We start from the raw sequence: 18,135 nt of genomic DNA, 5'->3' as shown, positions 1-18,135 counted from the left end.
GCTCTTTCCTGTCCATCTCACCAGATGGAACTGAACCTAAAGCAACCAAAGAATGGAATGGCTTATCTTTGAACGTTTCCATAACCACCTAATCTAGCGGGTCAGACATTTTCCTGTAATTTTGATACCCCAGCACAGTATAAATCTGGAGTGGAGGATGTTTGGCATGTGTAATACACAAATAAAAAATAAGTTCATGCAGGTTTCTGCATAGGGGAATGACATGGTGACCAGGATTTTAACCCTGTCTTATGAGGAAACACAAAATCACTCTTGAGGGGCCTGGTTTCCAAGCACTGCCACGTATTTAACCTAAACTATGTCCCTCCCCAATCTTACACCCAATCCCAAGTCTCAGGCCCTACGGTAAGGATTGTCCGCCTAGGAAGGTAGAGTTGTTTGAGAGAAAACGGAAGACTCCTGTAAACTGGTTACAGGCCGTCCTCAGGCTTGCCACACAGGGCCTCCCTTTGACTGTAAGGGACGCACTAGTAAGTCTTCGGGGATGTTTTGTAAAGAGGAACCGGTTCCCAAACTGAGACGTGAATGACTGTGCTCCTCTAATAATAAATAATAACATTTTTGATTTATGTGTTATACCTTCCAAAACATTCTCCATTTAGAAGATTTCTACCATGTTGGGGGTATTTAAATTACAGGAAAATTTCTGACCCACCAGAGTGGGTGGTATGGGATATCTCCCCTAGAAATGTTCAAGGGTAACAGTGCCCACAGAAGAAAATCCACACTCCTTTGCTTTGTGCTCACGACTTTCCACAGTTTGGCGTCTTTATCCAGAGCCTCTCTGCGCCGGCATCCTGTCCTCTGGGCCGGTATTCCCTCTACCCTGATCACCCGCATTCCCTCACTCTCCTTTGCTCTGACTGCTCGACACTGTCCCCTCTGCCTGGAATTCCCTCACCTTTCTCTCTCCCTTCCCCGTCATAACCCTCCCACTGCAACTGCCTGTCCGAATCCTGGTCGTCTTTCAAGGCCCTGCTTATCTAACAAGCCTTCTAGAAGCCCTTAGGCAGTTACTACCTCTATTATAACCCTCACCATAGCTTCCCTGCCTGAGAACAGTGACGGTCAAGTTCATGCTGGCGTTGTCCTGTCAGGGGGAGGACTGGACTTTGGTCAGCTTGGCCACCCTAGAGCCGGCTCAAAGTAGATGCTCCACGAATGCTCGTCAAATTAGATACTTGTTGCTGTTTTCTCTAGGATATAAAGCTCGTAACCAAACCCTTTCAAAAATTAAAATAACTAGATTCATTTCAATTTTTTTTTCCTTCATAAAGCCAAGTTAGTCGGCCTTCACTTTGGAGTAGCCTCAGTATTTGCAAATTTGTGCCTGGTAGGATGTTCTAATTTTTAAAGACTGGAATTTAAACTGACCAGTGTCGCTCCTGCTACATTTAAAACTTTTGTCCTTTCGTTCTAATCATTTGCATTTGGTACATCATCCATGAAGTTTTGAAATTAAAAGCTGATGACTCTTTAAAGACTTTGCCCAGCTTTTAAATACCAAGGATTTTGCATTTGAATATATTTTAATTTATTTAAGGATTATTTTAATCAAATTCTTCCTTAATTTAGCCAGATTTCTGTTTTAATCCTCCCAGGCCAGGACTTTATTTATTGTGACTGCATTCTTTTAAAGGTAGAAGTTTAAACAGTATTAAATGCTGTTTATGGTGTTCTCTCTTGCTAGATTTTTTTCTGCATCTCATAGAAACATGTTTCCTTTTTTACGTGTCTAGTGCAGTCAGCATCTCCTCACTTTTATGATCTCTGCCAGTCAGTCCCTAGATACGTAGCAACTACTTGCTGTGTGTCTAGCCCAGTGTTCACATGTGGAGGATATAAAATAACAAGAACACTTCACTGTTAACAGTTCAGCCGAGGCTGGATTATGGGGATGTGGAGGATGGAGAACTCAGTGAGTGACAGAGCAGGCAGGAGAGCTGTCCTGGAAGAAGGTCACAGAAGCAAGAGCAGGTTGAAGGGACTGAACAAGAAGCCAGGACTGAGGAAATACCAGGATGCACAGGATCCAAACGGGATGCAACCGCAGGGGACACAGAGACCAGGTGGCATTGCAGGAAGCACAAAGTGTAGCCCACCATCCATTTCCAGGAAGCATGGGTCCTCAGGTGTAGCATGGGGCCTGCAACATGGGATGTGCTCACAAAACGTGTGATGGATGAGGGAATGGACGAACCAGGGAAAGCAGACAGAGAAGCACTGGGGTAGGGAAGGTTTCTCATGCTGGGGACCCCTCGGTCCTGGCCTCAGCCACTGGTCTTCTCCTTTGCTCCTGGTGAGGACAGCCCCGAGTGGGCCTTGTTCAGGAGTACGAGTTGGACGCATGCAGAGTTCTAGGAGAGAGGCATTTCCTACAAGTTGAGTCTTGATGAGAAGAAACCCAGATAAACCCAGAAAAGGGAGGAGGGCCCTCCAGGAAGGGAGAGCAGCTTGGCCACGAGCTTCCAAGGCCAGCATCAGCTCCCTTCATCTTTGCATCACCCGTTGCTCTCCGCATGTACCAAGGTGAGGGCAGTGGTGGAAAAGAAAGCATGATGATAAAAGAGGGAAGGTTATGGCTTTTCTAAATTGAATATATACAATACCAAAAGAGCCAAATAAAAAAGGAAAATTGTTATGTCTACACAGTATCAAAGCTTTATCGACTTCTTTCCTCTCTACGGAGCATCCCCCAGACTCCCATTCTGATTCAGCTTTTAACCTTCTAGAACCAACTCAAAGTGCATGTCATCTGCAGAGCTTCCACCTCAAGCAGGGTCCCCCTTCCTCTGCATGGACACCATGTTCACGCCTCAGCCGTTGTCCGATGTGCTTCACTGTGGGAGCTTCTCCCCCTTTCTTGGGCCTCCTGTTCCCGCCCATGCTCAGGGCATGGACGCCTTCGTTCTCCCTGGCACCCTACCTTCCACTCAGTAAATCTGGGAGAAAAGAAGGGACCCAGCTGACCAGCTGATTTTGCCAACCTGACAGTGTTCTCATGAGAGAATGTACATCTTCTTAGTGCCTGTATAAGCTGTAGTCCAGTTTTTAGGCACCGTTTTCTTCTATGCTTTTTATTTTTCCTTACAACTGTGGTGGTTTTTTTCCCATGAAGACCATTCAGCTTTCCTGACCCTCTTAGTTTTATAAATGCTCTCATTTTTTAAAATAGTATTTATTTGAATATATATATATATGGAACATATAAAACATACCTATGTACTTTAGAGACTAATAAAACACCACCAGGACTTCCCCAGTGACACAGTGGTTAAGAAGCCGCCTGCCAATGCAGGGGACACGGGTTCGATCCCTGGTCCGGGAAGATCCCACATGCCACGCAGCAACTAAGCCTGTGCGCCACAACTACTGAACCTGCGCTCTAGAGCCTGTGTGCCACAACTACTGAAGCCCGAGTGCCTAGAGCCCGTGCTCTGCAACAAGAGAAGCCACTGCAATGAGAAGCCCGTGCACTGCAACGAGGAGTAGCCCCCGCTCGCCGCAACTAGAGAAAGCCCGCGCGCAGCAACAAAGACCCAATGCAGCCAAAAATAAATAAAATTAAATCTTTAAAAAAAAAAAACAGGGCTTCCCTGGTGGTGCAGTGGTTGAGAGTCCGCCTGCCGATGCAGGGGACACGGGTTCGTGCCCCAGTCCGGGAGGATCCCACATGCCGCGGAGCGGCTAGGCCCGTGAGCCATGGCCGCTGAGCCTGTGCGTCCGGAGCCTGTGCTCTGCAAGGGGAGAGGCCACAACAGTGAGAGGCCCACGTAACAAAAAAAAAAAACAAACAAAAAAAAAAACAGCACTGACTTCAGAAATGGAACATAACGCCAGTATCCTAGAAGCCCTAAGCGTGTCCTTCTCAGAAGTAACCACTACCCTGAATTTTATGTCAACTGTGCCCTTGATTTTCTTAATAGTTCTGTCACCTAACATATGTCCATAAACAATATATCATGATTTTTTCCTGTTTTTGAACTTTATATGAATGGAATCATGTTGACTGTTTTCTGCTGCTATGAATATGTCTTTGCTTTTTGAAAAACTTTTAAAAATTATAAATATTTAAAGCCTACTCAAGTATATAAAAAGTACAAAAACAAATACTATGTATCCACCTTAGCCAAATCTCAGTATTTTGCTATAAGTGCTTCTGGTTTTGTTTTGTTTTGTTTTTAAAGAAAGAGCACATTATCAAATTGGTTGCAGCCCCCTGAGTACCCCTCCCTGATGCATTCCTGTCCCTCTCTCCTTCCCCATTACCCCCAGAGGGAACTACTATCCTTAATTTGGTGTTTACCATTCCTGTGCACGTTTTTATGCTTTTTACTACATAGACATTCATAAACAGTGTGTAATAATGTATGCATGTTTTTGGACTTTGTAAGTACATACTTAACAATGTTCATCTATAACTTGCTTTTTTCACTGAACATTATGTTCTTGAGATTTATCTATGTTGATACATGTAGCCCTAGCTCATTCGTTTAAACTGCTATAAGGTGTTCCATTGAGGAATGTACCACAGTCTCCAGTTGATGGACATTTTAAGGTGTTTCCAATTTTTGTTATCACAAACACTGCTACAGCAAACCTTCTCCTAACTACCTTCTTATGCACATGTGGCAGTATTTTAGGAGTGGAAATGCTGAGTTATGAAGTATGTACATCTTTGCCTTTACTGTACAAGAGCTTATAGAAATTTACATTTGCATCATCAGTGATGAGAAATCCCAGTGTTCCACTTCCTTGACAACACTTGAGGATTGTTGGGTTTTAAAATCTTTGCCAGTCTAATGGGTATGAAGTGGAATCTCCTTGAGGCTTTAATTTTACATTTCCTTTAAATGCTCCTCTCCTTTAGTTCAACAAGCATTTAGCAATGTGTCATGCTGTGTGCTAAGTGCTAATTCATGGCCCTGATCCTTCGGAGTGCTCAGTCTTCGCAGTGATTCCTACCTGGCGAGGCATATCAGAGTCACGTAAGGTGCATTTTCAGGAACCAGGGGTCTGAGGTGGGGCCCAGGCATCTGCAACGTTAATTCCAGGGTGATGCCGATGCTCACTTCCAGTTGAGAACCTCTGAGCTCGTGGCGGGAGAAGCCTAGCTAATTCAGCCTGGGTTCGTTTGTGTGGGCAGGTGGGAGAACCTGGCTCTTCCTGGGCCAATGCTATGGCATCCCTTTCATCTTGAGATTCTTCTTACAGTTTTATTTGATTGGCTCATTGGGTGTTGGAATGATTAATTTGTATCCATTGATAGAAAGTACCTCAAAAGCAAATGCTAAACACAATGTAAGCAGAGGCCGGATTTCCTATAACTTCACCTATCTGGGGCAGCTGTAAACTCGGAAGGAAACAAACAACAGCAAGAGAAGGAAGAGGAGGAGACAGTCTCTGAACTCAGAACAGTGCCTGAGGAAAGCGACCCCGAGCTCACACAGCATCACTTCATATTGTGCAGCCCCTGATCCACGCCGGGTCCTGGTCCTAGGGATGGATAGTCAGCCATACCTGACTCTTCAGAAGCTGAGATACATGCGGGATGAAGTAGACAAAAGGCAAAAAGAAGAGGCAAGAAAGAGAGACCCAGGGGCTTCCCTGGTGGCTCAGTGGTTGAGAATCTGCCTGACAATGCAGGGGACACGGGTTCGAGCCCTGGTCTGGGAAGATCCCACATGCTGCGGAGCAGCTAGGCCCGTGAGCCACGACTACTGAGCCTGCGCGTCTGGAGCTTATGCTCCGCAACAAGAGAGGCCGTGGCAGCGAGAGGCCCGCTCACCGCGATGAAGAGTGGCCCCCACTTGCCGCAACTAGAGAAAGCCCTCGCACAGAAGCGAAGACCCAACACAGCCATAAATTAAAAATGAAATTAAAAATAATTAATTAATTAATTTTTAAAAAAACAACAGAAAGAGAGACCATACTGAGACCGAGTTGGCCTTGGTGAGAAGTGGCAAAGGAAAAAGAGCTGGCTAGGAAAAGGCAACAGAAATAAATAGAGAAAGTTCGTGGTCGGGGGCAAACAGCATGCACATCCCAGTAGCCCTGGGGGCCTCAGTACCACACTAAAGGCACATCGACTCTTTAACAGAGGATGGTTTGGGGGGTCTGGTAGGAAGTATTTGTGAAAGAGCAAGCGAAGTCTTCTTAACACTTGAGACTCTTGTGTATAATGGTCTTTTCATGTGTTCTCTGTCATCAAGAAAAGGCTAAATTATTTTCAGTATGTTATATTTACTGAGATGTGAAAGTCTGTACAAAGTTTAGAAAGATATCCATCAAAATAGTTAAAATTAAACACTGTGAAAATTTATGCTGTAGTTAGAAATTTCACATATATGGAAGAGTGTATAAAGCCGGATTTAAAAAAAAAAAATACAAACTAAGGAAAAGGACGCATGGGGGAGAGAAGGAATGTTTATTTAGTACCTGCTCTTTTTTCGTTCAGTTCTTTCAATAGTGCTATAAGAATCATTATCCCCATTTTGCAGATGAGAAAATCAAGATTCGAAGAGATGAAGTGTTTTGCCTATGGTCTCACCGCTGATGAATGAATGAGGCTATAGGAGTTGAACCCGTTCTTATCTGACTCCAAAGGCTGCGGGGACCTTTGTCCACCACACCGTGCTGTCCCTTCCCATGTTGGGATTTTTAGAAAATTCAAGCAACTTCAGGCGTTAGTTTGGTAATACTAGTAAAACCCCAAAGGTAATCTGTTTACATGATCAAATCACAAAAAGATAGTGAAAAAGTGAAACCAGTTTAATAAAATGTGGTTAATACTTAGTCTCCTTGGTCACTTAAATGTAAGGCAGTGATAGGAAAAGGAGACACCATTTGATTTTTAATGCCTTGAGTAGGGACACTTCTGAATTGAAACACTTGACTTTGATATTTCTTGTAGGTAATGTATGGTATTTAACTTTCTAGTGGTTAGAATCTGTGTGTCTCAGAGGTTTAGCGTGTGGTTAGTAAGATCGGGGTGGTCAGTAAATAAATCTCAGCTTCCCTAATTGGTTGTGTGCCCACTGTGGGGGCAGCCTGGGAATGAGACGTGTACAAACTGCCTTTAGGAAGAATTGACCTCAGTGGGAATCATCTTTGGAAGGGAAGTTTACAGCCATTCAGCGTGGGGTTAAAACTATCTCCTAATGAGGCTTCAAGGAACCAGAGGGGCCTGAGAGGACTGGAAGTGGGAATGGGACCATCACCACCACAGAGTGACTCCATGAGCATCTTCCCTGCTAACCCAAGAACACAAGAATATAGAGTTTGGAAGGTTTGGAGAAATGAAATAATGGCTGACTTGTGAATAATGACGAAAATATTTGATGATGTGACTCCCAGGGAAGCAATTATGGTTAACCCCTCGTTTGTTTGGCATCTTCAAGGATTGAACTGTCCCACATAACTGAATTTTCCAGACAACTAAAACTTTCCTATTTATGTGCCTTGAATGTTTTTAACCATGCTTGGTGGAAATGTTTCTGAAATAGATTATACAATTATCCTGCCTCCTTGAACAGAAGCTGCAAGAAATAACATTTCCTTTAGTTGCCTTTGACTGCAGGTCTGAGAAAACCTGATTAAATAGGTTTAAATAGTTAGGGCTTGTAATCGCCTCCCATAACAAGAAATCCAGAGCTGGGCAGTACCAGAGAATGATGAATTCTCAGCTCAGTGATGTCAGGCTGACTTTCCGCTCATGGTCACGAGATGGGTGCACAGCTCCAAGTCCCAAGATCTCACATGATAAGATCTAGGCAAGGATGAAATGGGGGCTTCTCCATACATGTGTCTTTAATTAGAGAGGAAACTATTTCTCAGAAGACCCCTGGCCAACTTCCCCTCAGGTCCCATTGGCAGGACTGAGTCACATTTCTATACCTTGGTTTTATGGGAAGTCTGAGGGAGTGAATACCCTGCACTCTCCGACCGTGGGGTGGGAGGAGGGCTCTGCCCATAAAAAAGAAGGATGGAGAATGGCTGTTGGGTAGGCAACCAAGAGTGTTGGCCATATTACCAAGATTGGGAGTGAACGTCACTATGTATGGTTATAGCTTGAGGGTTGGTCGACCTTTTGGCTCCTACACTGAAATCACCCCAGACTCGGCTGCTTTTTGATTTCCTAAATCTGCTTTTATTTAGTATTCTTTCTCCTTGCGTTATGCCAGACTGCTAATTATCACTACTTGCTGTTAATGTCCCTTGCCCTAATCCTGCCATAATTAGATTTTTTTTTCTGGAAAAACCATATGATCAAACTTGTTAGAACTATGCCTGAAATGTTGAGTGAGTATCTGGCAGCTGTCCTGTGGATTGGATACATAGTGTGGCATTTCTTTTGGCTATTCAGTGTCACTTTTCCATTGTTGAGGTTTTGGGGGAAGTGAGCAGTTTTTAGAGAGTCTTATGAACTTAGATAAGACTAATGAAGCCTTCTTCTGGTGCAAGGATGAGCACATAGGGGCAGTTACGCTTATTTACTAGAGACGGTAAAACTGTCGGAACCTCAGCATGGTTTAGAGAGAGGCAGCAAAGTTTATCAGCGCATTCAGCTCCCTCTCAAAGCTGCACGGAGGGTGCTTGCTTGGACAGCACCACCAGCTCTGGGACCGTGACCAGTGGAACCTGTTACTGCAGCCACTGTCCAGTATGAGGCAAGCTGGTGCAGAGCTTAATTATTCCTGCCTTCTGCCAGGGTGTCAGAGCCCTGTGAGTGACTCCTGTGAAATGCCCAGGTTGAGCAGAATTAGCAGTGTTTGGATGTGACTTGTTTCAACAAGTTCTTGAAGAAAGTAATGCTTCAGAAATGGTTATTGAAATTATACTGAACAAGTGGGGACCATGCCTTCTGTGACTCGAGAGCTGACCAAAATTCAGTCTCTGTATACAGAAAGAAGGAAATAGGAAGCAGTTGTGAACATTATACTGACAGCGAGTAACTGAACCAAATGGAATGATTCTACTCTGGGAATCAAACCCGAGCTAGTAGACAGGTTGGATTCTAAGGAAGCAAATGTTAAAATGTTCAGATTTGACATGGCTGAGATGATGAGCCCAAACTGCTTAGAACCTTGGGAGTTCCATAAAGCAAGTTAGCTGTTTGAAGGCCCACCAGTCATTATTTTACTATGCATCAGAAAATCATGACTTAGCCTATAGGCAAAATGTGAAGTGTCAGAAACATTTGGGGATAAGGAAAACAAGTTTTAGGTTTTTTTTAAATTTTGACTAATTTGTACCATTCAAATCATTCTTCTAAGAAAAATGCAGAGTATTTCTCATAAGTAGTTTATTCACTCCTTCTTATGCATAGAACATTTTTAAAGAAGCCATCCTTTTAGTGACTGCTGACTGACCCAGGCAGGATACACCCTAGTTAAGCTGAGCAAGATATTTATATTTTTCTAATTTTATTTTCTCATATGTGAATTAATATGTGGATTACCGATTTTACCTTTGAAGGACTCTGACCAGTACTGCTCCCCTAATAATGTAGCCACTGTGTTTGAATTTTAATATTGGCTTCAAAAAAGCTTCCAGCAACTCATTTTCTAGAAAACAAAATAACAGGAACAAAAAATATAATGCATTTCAAAGCTCCAAAAAGCTGGTAGCTTGAGAACCATGAAGCCTATGGTATTATCTGTATTACTGGGATACTGAATGGTGACTGTACTTAACTTTGAATTTGTAAATTATTGCCATTGAATTTTATTATTTGAAATTATTGCTGTTTTGAAGGGAAGCTTGCATGTTAAATACTTTTCACCAGTGCTATTGCTATTGCTTTAGGGGTTAATCTGAATCTCATTTTAATGTGTGGAAACTTATATATACTATAAACATAGTTGAAATCAAAGGAAAGAATATGTGAATAGGCATTTTTCTAAAATTAATCAGAGGAAATGAAATGAGTAATCAGAAAAGAGATAAACAATTTTAGAAAACGATATTTATTCAAAGTGACTGAAGACGGGACTTCCCTGGTGGTCCAGTGGCTAAGACTCCGCGCTTCCAATCCAAGGGGTGCAGGTTCGATCCCTGGTCGGGGAACTAAGATCCCACATGCCACATGACGCAGCCAAGAAAATGTAAAAAAAAAAAAAAGAAAAAACAAAAAAAACCCAAAAAGACTGAAGACATTACAGATGAAGCTCTGTAAGACAAAGGGATTCCAAAGGGTTTTCTGAATCCAATTACTTATCATTTGAATTGGTCTGTTTTTCATGTTTTGTATTATTCCTATATGTTACCAAATCTTTGCTTTGGCACAAACAGACATGTATTGAAACTACATTGAGGCACTTGGAAAATGTGATTAAAGAGTGGACATTCAAAATCTTGCCACTTTTCTTTGGTCGTGGTGTGATTCATTTGTCAGAAACCCCCTGCAGCACTGAGTCAGAGTCAGATATACTTAGACGTCTAAGAGGCCTTACCAACTGGACAGTTTTTTAAGTTTGCTGCAAGCCTAACTTCCTTCAAGAAGTCATTTTGGGTACTTAGTGGGCCTAATCCAAGTCAAATGTCACCCTAACTGACATGGTGATACATGTATAACCATAACTATCTAGTATGTATTTTTCTGTCATGTATTTGCCTCATGGAGCCAGAAAGTTGAACCCAATACATCGTTCACAGCGGAGACTTTAGCTTACTAAATTGTAATTTTAACATAGTGAGTATGTTGTGAGCAGGTGATACCAGTCAACCCAAGAGCAGGTGGCAATGTGACCAGTAGAAGGAGCCTATGATTTAAATCATAGGACTAGATTTGAGTCCTGTGTCTGCGTAGCTATGGCCTGAGCAAGTTAATAAACCTCTCGGAGTCTGTTCATCTGTTAAATGCAGCTGGTAAAAATAATGTCTGCTTCAAGGAGCTATAAGTATCGAATCAGATAAAGTATATAAAGGTACTCTGCAAAGCTATAAAAGTCTATACACATTTTTCTTATTATTTTTTATGAATTAATGTGCCTGTTCTGTGTCCTTCAAGTAGGTAACATTTACAGAAATACACATTATATGCTTTGAGGAATGTGCCATTGAAACAGTCTGCATTTTTAATGATGGTTTGCCTCAACTGAAAGCAGGAAGTCATTTTTTAAAAATTATTTATTTATTTATTTGGCTGCGCCAGGTCTTAGTTGCAGCACACGGGATCTTCATTGCTACGTGTAGGATCTTTAGTTGCAGCATGCAGGATCCCTGGTGGTCCAGTGGTTAAGACTCCACACTCCCAATGCAGGGTGCCCGGGTTCGATCCCTGGTTGGGGAACTAAATCCCGCATGCATGCCACAACTAAAGATCCCGCATGCCGCAACTAAAGGAAGTCATTTTATTTTTAAAAATTGAGTTAAAGGATCCCAGAATAAACAAATAAAGTACATAATACTTGTTAACAGCAAATATTAGAATCAGTCTATACTACAACAGTAGACATATGTAGTCCCTGTTGCATTCCATTAAGGAGCTCCTACTGGTTTAGGAGATATATATGGTAACACATATGGAAAAATGTAAAACTGCTGAGTATCAAAATTCACTGCTTGATTGGAAGTAAGTGATTTTTTTTTTCTGGTGACCCAGTTGCCATATCCTATAAAAAAGAAAGATTATCACTTGCCCTCTTGATCCCCTTTCCAAATCCATTCTTTAAAGATGGTCTCCATCCCACCTCCTCCATCGAATTCTAGATGAGGAAGACAGTGCCTAACCTTTGAGGAGTTTCTGATATAATGGAGACTTAAAGCAGATATACAACTAACTCCTTTATGGAATAGTGGACAAGGTAAGTGCCACAGCAGGTCAGGTGGCTGGGCGTGGCCAGCTTCTGTAACCATTTCCTAGTATTCCTTCAGCACCTGCACATCAGGCCTCATATTGGTTGAATTTTTATTTATGGGTGATTTGCCTCTCTACCTAGATTGTAAACTCCATGAAGACAGGGAAGGCACCTTGTATTTCTGGGTCTCTCTCTCCATACCTTTTACCTAAGCCTCAACCAGTATTTGTAGTTCAAATAGTCTTGTACCCAACATTCAGGTTTAGCCAAAAAAGTGTATTAAAAGGCATTTAAGCCCTAACTTTCTTTTCCTTTCTTCTGTCTTTGCAGTTGACCTGCCCCTCTTTTTTCCTCGAGACCAGCCGACTCTCACATTCCAGTCCGTCTATCACTTTACCAACAGTGGACAGCTTTATTCCCAGTCCCAGAAAAATTATCCATACAGCCCCAGATGGGATGGAAATGAAATGGCCAAAAGAGCAAAGTAAGTGAATCAACTGTTATTTCTTGCAAATAGAAACATTTTGTTTATCTAGTTCAGGAGTTGGGCAAGCTACAGCCTGGAGGCTAAATCCTGCCCTGTGCCTGTTTTTGTAAATAAAGTTTTACTGAAACAGCCACACCCATTTTTAAACTTATTTTCTATGGCTGCTTTCATGCAACCATAGCAGAATGAGTAGTTGAAACAGACCACATATGGCCTGGAAAGCAAAAAATACTTGCTATTTGGCCCTTTACAGAAAAAGTTAGCCAACTCCTCATCTAGCCTCATCAGGTAGATTGCCTTTTTTTCTTTTTAAATGGGTTATATGATTTTTCTGAAATCTACCTTGCTATTTATTTTATTTCTTTTTTTAAGATTTATTTATTTTTGGCTGAGTTGGGTCTTAGTTGCGGCGCACAGGCTCTTCGTCGTGGTACGCGGGCTTCTCTAGAGTTGTGGCGCGAGGGTTTTATCTTCTCTAGTTGTGGCACGCAGGCTCCAGGGCATGTGGCCTCTGTAGCTGTGGCAAGCAGGTTCCAGAGCACTTGGGCTCTGTAGTTTGTGGCACGCAGTCTCTCTAGTTGAGAAGCGCGAGTTCAGTAGTTGTGGCACACGGGTTTAGCTGCCCTGCGGCATGTGGGATCTTAGCTCCCTGACCAGGGATCCAACCCACGTCCCCTGCATTGTAAGGCAGATTCTTCACCAGTGGACCACCGGGGAAGTCCCTCTACCTTTCTATTTAGATTAGAGAATAAGTACTAGGTAGAAATTGGAGTTAAGGAATAACTGGTGTCAATGAAGAAAATATTGACAGCTACTTTCATTTTTTTTAATGGAAAACTTCAGCTGACAGTAAACAAATAGAATTTTTGCCTAGTAGTCAATACATGGATCCAGTACCTAGTTTTTCATATGGAACTATAATGTCTTTGAAGGAACAGAGTGAATTATATATCCCATTGCATCTCTGCAGCCATTACCCAAAGTACGGCCTGTGTCTTCTTTGATTGAATAAATTGCTACACAAATAGCTTAGGACTGTTAAAATCCTTATGGAAATAAGTTGGGAATGTGATAAAGGTTGAAGTTAGCTGGAGCTTAGAATTTAGAGATACAACTGTTGCACATGAATCTCTCTGTAGAAAGCTTTCACCAGTCATATGGAATATGTAAATGTAAATGCAGAGAGATTTTATAGGTAAGACTTTAGTATCTGGAGCACCAGTCTTCACGAACCATGGCCTTCCTAGATTGAAGCAACAGTGGATCAACACCATAGTTTCCAAAAGTAAACCAAAAGAGTGGCAGGTGGTTATTACTTTATCACTCCGTACAGCCATATGCTCACACCTGTGATCCCAGCTGAAGGATGATCAGATCCAAAGAATCACAGAAATGAAGAATATCAGTTCAGCATCCTCTTTATTGCTCATCCAGTATTTACTGAGCATCTACCATGATCCAGGCAATGTGCCCCTTGCTGGGGATACAATGATAAATAAATTAGAAATTGTCCATGTCTTCATGGAATTTATAGCCCAACAGGAGAGATCAAAGCCTTTATCATATCAAACATGTGACGGTTTTAAAGTACCTGCTAGTAAAACCTGGCCTTCCAGACCTAGAATGCTCTTGATTGGTAAGACTTCTTGCTCTTTCCTTCCCCTCCTTGGGTCCTATTTCCATCCCCAGGTACCCACTGGCATCTATACTTTCTGTAGTACAAGGCCTTCACTCATAGCAGGGTTGGGGCTCTTTTAAATAATGACAGGGTAGCTTTCTCTAGAAATCCAGACCTCCCCAGATTCACATGTGGAATCCAGAGCTGTTGTTACCTGAACCTTTAGTGTGCCCTTCCTCCCTCTATTCCTTTTTGTCTGTGATGCCCAAGTCTGAAGTTCTATTTAAGGAAAATAACAAACATATGCAAATGTAACTAATAACAATGAGTAAGACTGACTTATCTTGAAATAAACTTGAAAAGGGGGATTATGATGTAAGTTTTACATTTGAGGGATTGCAGTTGGTTAATTCTCCGGGCTTTCCCTGTGTATACATAGGATCTGCCCTTAGAAGATGGGCTGTTATTTGTGGTATGTGCTGTGGAGTCTGAACCAGATGTGTTTTTGTGGTTTCCATGGCAAAGCTATCTCGGTGTGTGTGTGTGTGTGTGTCCGTGCATCCGTATACGCACACGTGTGCTTCTTAAGTAGATATTTTAGAATGTATGAATCGAGTCTTTAAGGAGTTGCAGACCACAAGCCTATGATTTCAGTATAGGAATATCGTAAGTGAAGCCTGTTTATCTTAACAGATTGGTTCAGAGTTGCAAGAGACATTTGCTTTACTTTACCAGCCTAAAGAAAACATCCGAAGTAATGTTAAAAAAGTCTGCTTTCTACTGTAGTGAAGATGGATCCATTTTAAACGTAATAAAAGAGAAAGCCAGCAGCTCACGCTAGGAAGAAGAAATAGTTTAAAAGCTCCTTCTTAAATTGACCTGAGTAACTTCCCTGAGCTGTGTCAGAAGGCCAGGTAATGGATAAGCACAACCAGAGAACTGTCCTGCGGTACAGACCAGAGTTTGGTGGAGAAGGTGGAGAGACAGGACAGAAAGAGAGAAAGGTCAGCTGCAGCATTCCTTACACCCCCTGCTGAAAATATTGTATGTACACAGTGCGTAAAAGGCTATAATTCACTTGGAGAGCTCTGCCCAGGACATAAACACTCTCACGGTTTATGAACAGCGCTAGAGCCCTTTGAGTGGAGTCAGCTGTTTATTCCCTCCTGCAGAGCAAAATTCTAAGCATGTGAATTCAGAAAGGACACTTTCTGGCCAGGGTTCTTCCTATGACATGTACTTCTTGCTCGTGGCTGTTCAGCAGATTCTGTCCTCACAAGTAAATTACCCTCTGCTGGGTGAGCACAGGCTTCAGGGTCATGTGTGCCCCAGTTCCTATCACAAGTTCTAATCTATAAGCTCTGTGGCCTTGGGCAGGGCTATTAACCTTCCCGAACTTCATCGTGTAAAACAAGACTGTACTCCTCCCTTCTGATGGGCTTGATATGCAGGGTCAGTCAGTGGGTGTGGACATGTGAAAGACCCTTGGGTTTAGCTTCTGCTTTGTCCCACGGTGCCTGTGCCCACGACTTTCCTCCTGCTGTCTTTCTGCTCCTGCAGGTGTACCCTTCCTTTTGCATTCTTCCTTATGGTTTTCCCATCCATGCTAACTTGCAGGCAGCTCTTTCCCCTCTTCCCAGTTTTGGTTGACTGTTGGTCATATACTGCTTTGAAATCTCTTTTGTATTATTCTTTGATTTTTTTTTTTTTTTTTTTTGCGGTATGCGGGCCCCTCACTGTTGTGGCCTCTCCCGTTGCAGAGCACAGGCTCTGGACGTGCAGGCTCAGTGGCCATGGCTCACGGGCCCAGCCGCTCCGCGGCATGTGGGATCTTCCTGGACCGGGGCACAAACCCGTGTCCCCTGCATCGGCAGGCAGACTCTCAACCACTGGGCCACCAGGGAAGCCCTTGCATATATCTTTTAAAGATATTTATTGTCGTGTAATTTACATACACTTATAATTTACATACAATGAAGTGGACAGATTTAAGTGTATCTTTTTTTAAAATTAATTAATTATTTATTTATTTATTTTTGGCTGCACTGGGTCTTAGTTGCAGCATGCGGGATCTTCATTGCGGCATGCGGGATCTTTGTTTTTTAGTTGCAGGTGGGCTCACAGTTGCGGTATGCGGACTGTTAGTTGCAGCATGCATGTGGGATTTAGTTCCCCAACCAGGAATCAAACTCGGGCCCCTGCATTGGGAATGCAGAGTCTTACCCACTGGACCACCAGGGAAGTCCCTAAGTGTATCTTTTGATGGAGTTTTGACGAAGTTACCTTCTACACCTTTCCAATTAGTCTTCTCACCCCCAAGACAATGCTGTCTGATTTCTATCACCATGTCTCAGATACTTCTAATAAATGGAATGATACAGATTGTACTCTTTTATGTCTTTTGTATTCAACATAATTATTTTAGAGTTATCTGTTATGGCATTCCTTTTTTTACTGCTGAGCAATATTTCATTATATGAATATACTATAATGTACTAATCCATTCATCTGCATATTATATTTAGGTTGTTTCCAATTTGGGGATTTTTATGAATAGAGCTGGTATGAACTTTCTTATATAAGCTTTGTAATAGACATATGTTTTCAATTCTGTGGGTAGATACCTGGGAGAATGTGTATGATTAACTTTATAAGAAACTGGCAACCTTTTTTGAAGTCGTACCAGTTTATACTCCCACCGGCAATATGCTGGGTTCCAGTTGTTCCATATCCTCTCCAATACTTGGTATTATCAGTCTTTTTAATTTTAGCTATTCTATAGGGGATGAGGTGATATAGCATTGTGTTTTTAATTTTGATTTCCTGATGATTAATGATGAGCATATTTTCATGTGCTTATTTGTATGTTTACTTTTGTGAAGGGTCTGTTCAAATTTTGCCTATTTTTAATCAGGTTGTTGGTCTATTTATTAAAAGTTTTAATAGTTTTAAAAGTTCTTTATATATTTGTCAGAAATATGTATTAGAGATATTTTCTCCTAATCTATGGCTTGCCTTTTCATATTCTTAACAGTATCTTTTGATGAGCAGAAATTTTTTATTTTTAATTAAATCTATTTTATCAGTGTTTTGGGGGTTTTTTAATATATTTATTTAATTTATTTATTTTTGGCTTCATTGGGTCTTTGTTGCTGCGCGTGGGCTTTCTGTAGTTGTGGTGAGCGGGGGCTACTCTTCATTGCAGTGCGTGGGCTTCTCATTGCAGTGGCTTCTCTTATTGCAGAGCACAGGCTCTAGGCGCCCAGGCTTCAGGAGTTGGTTGTGGCTTGCTGGCTCTAGAGATCAGGCTCACTAGTTGTGGTGCACGGGCTTAGTTGCTCCGCTGCATGTGGGATCGTCCCGGACCAGGGCTTGAACCCGTGTCCCCTGCATTGGCAGGTGGATTCTTAACCACTGTGCTACCAGGGAAGCCCTATCAGTGTTTTATTTTTATGTTAATATTTTTGTATCCTCATAATTATTTACCTTCCACAGGGTCATGAAGAGATTCTCCTATGTCTTTCTCTAGAAGCTTTGGTTTTGGTTTGACACTTAAGTCTATGATCCATCTCAAATTAATTTGGGGGTATGGTATGAGGTAGATGCTAAAGTTAATTTTTTTGTTTATATATCTCCAGGTATTTAAGCAACATTTGTTGAAAAAACCTTTCTTTCCCCGTTGAATTACCTTCATGCCTTTGTCAAAATAAATAGACCATATATGAGTGGGTCTATTTCTGGATATTCTATTTCATCTATCTATTTTTCTGTTTATATACCAATGCCAATGGTTCTTAAAATCAGGACATGTAAATTCTCCAACTTTATTCTTTTTAAAGATTGTTTTGGCTGTCCTAGGTCCTTTTTTTTTCTGTATACATTTTAGAATCAGTTTGCCACTTCCAACCCCAACCTGCAAAAGAAAAGCCTGCTGAGATCTTGATTGGGATGGCATTGAATCTGTAGGTCAACAAGGGAAGAATCGACATTTTAACAATACTGAATTCTTCCTATCAGTAAACATGGTTTTATTTAGATCTTCTGTAATTTACCTCAGAAATGTCTTAAGATTTCAGTGTAGAAGTCTTGGATATTTTTAAATGTTTTTGCTTTTATTGTGAATGATAGCTTTTCAGATTTTATTTTCCAGTTGTTGCTAGTATATGGAAATAGAAATGATTTTTCTATATTGACCTTGTGTACTGTGA

At 41.8% G+C, this 18,135-nt stretch overlaps 1 protein-coding gene across 2 annotated transcripts in view; it reads left to right on the top strand.

Moving 5' to 3' along the window:
- The window catches only part of BABAM2 (BRISC and BRCA1 A complex member 2), a 437,376-nt gene that overhangs the window by 386,159 nt on the left and 33,082 nt on the right, over positions 1–18,135 (top strand). For both annotated transcript variants that reach the window (XM_081253809.1, XM_081253808.1), the window contains exon 11: positions 12,153–12,306. In XM_081253809.1, coding sequence (XP_081109935.1) covers positions 12,153–12,306 — 154 coding nt within the window. The remainder of the gene's footprint in view (positions 1–12,152; positions 12,307–18,135) is intronic.

The sequence above is a fragment of the Mesoplodon bidens genome, assembly GCF_964165515.1.
Source record: "Mesoplodon bidens genome assembly, chromosome: 14".
Classification (NCBI taxonomy): Eukaryota; Metazoa; Chordata; class Mammalia; order Artiodactyla; family Ziphiidae; genus Mesoplodon; species Mesoplodon bidens.
Note: the sequence above shows the minus strand (reverse complement) of the source record. Positions and strands in the feature narration are given on the sequence as shown.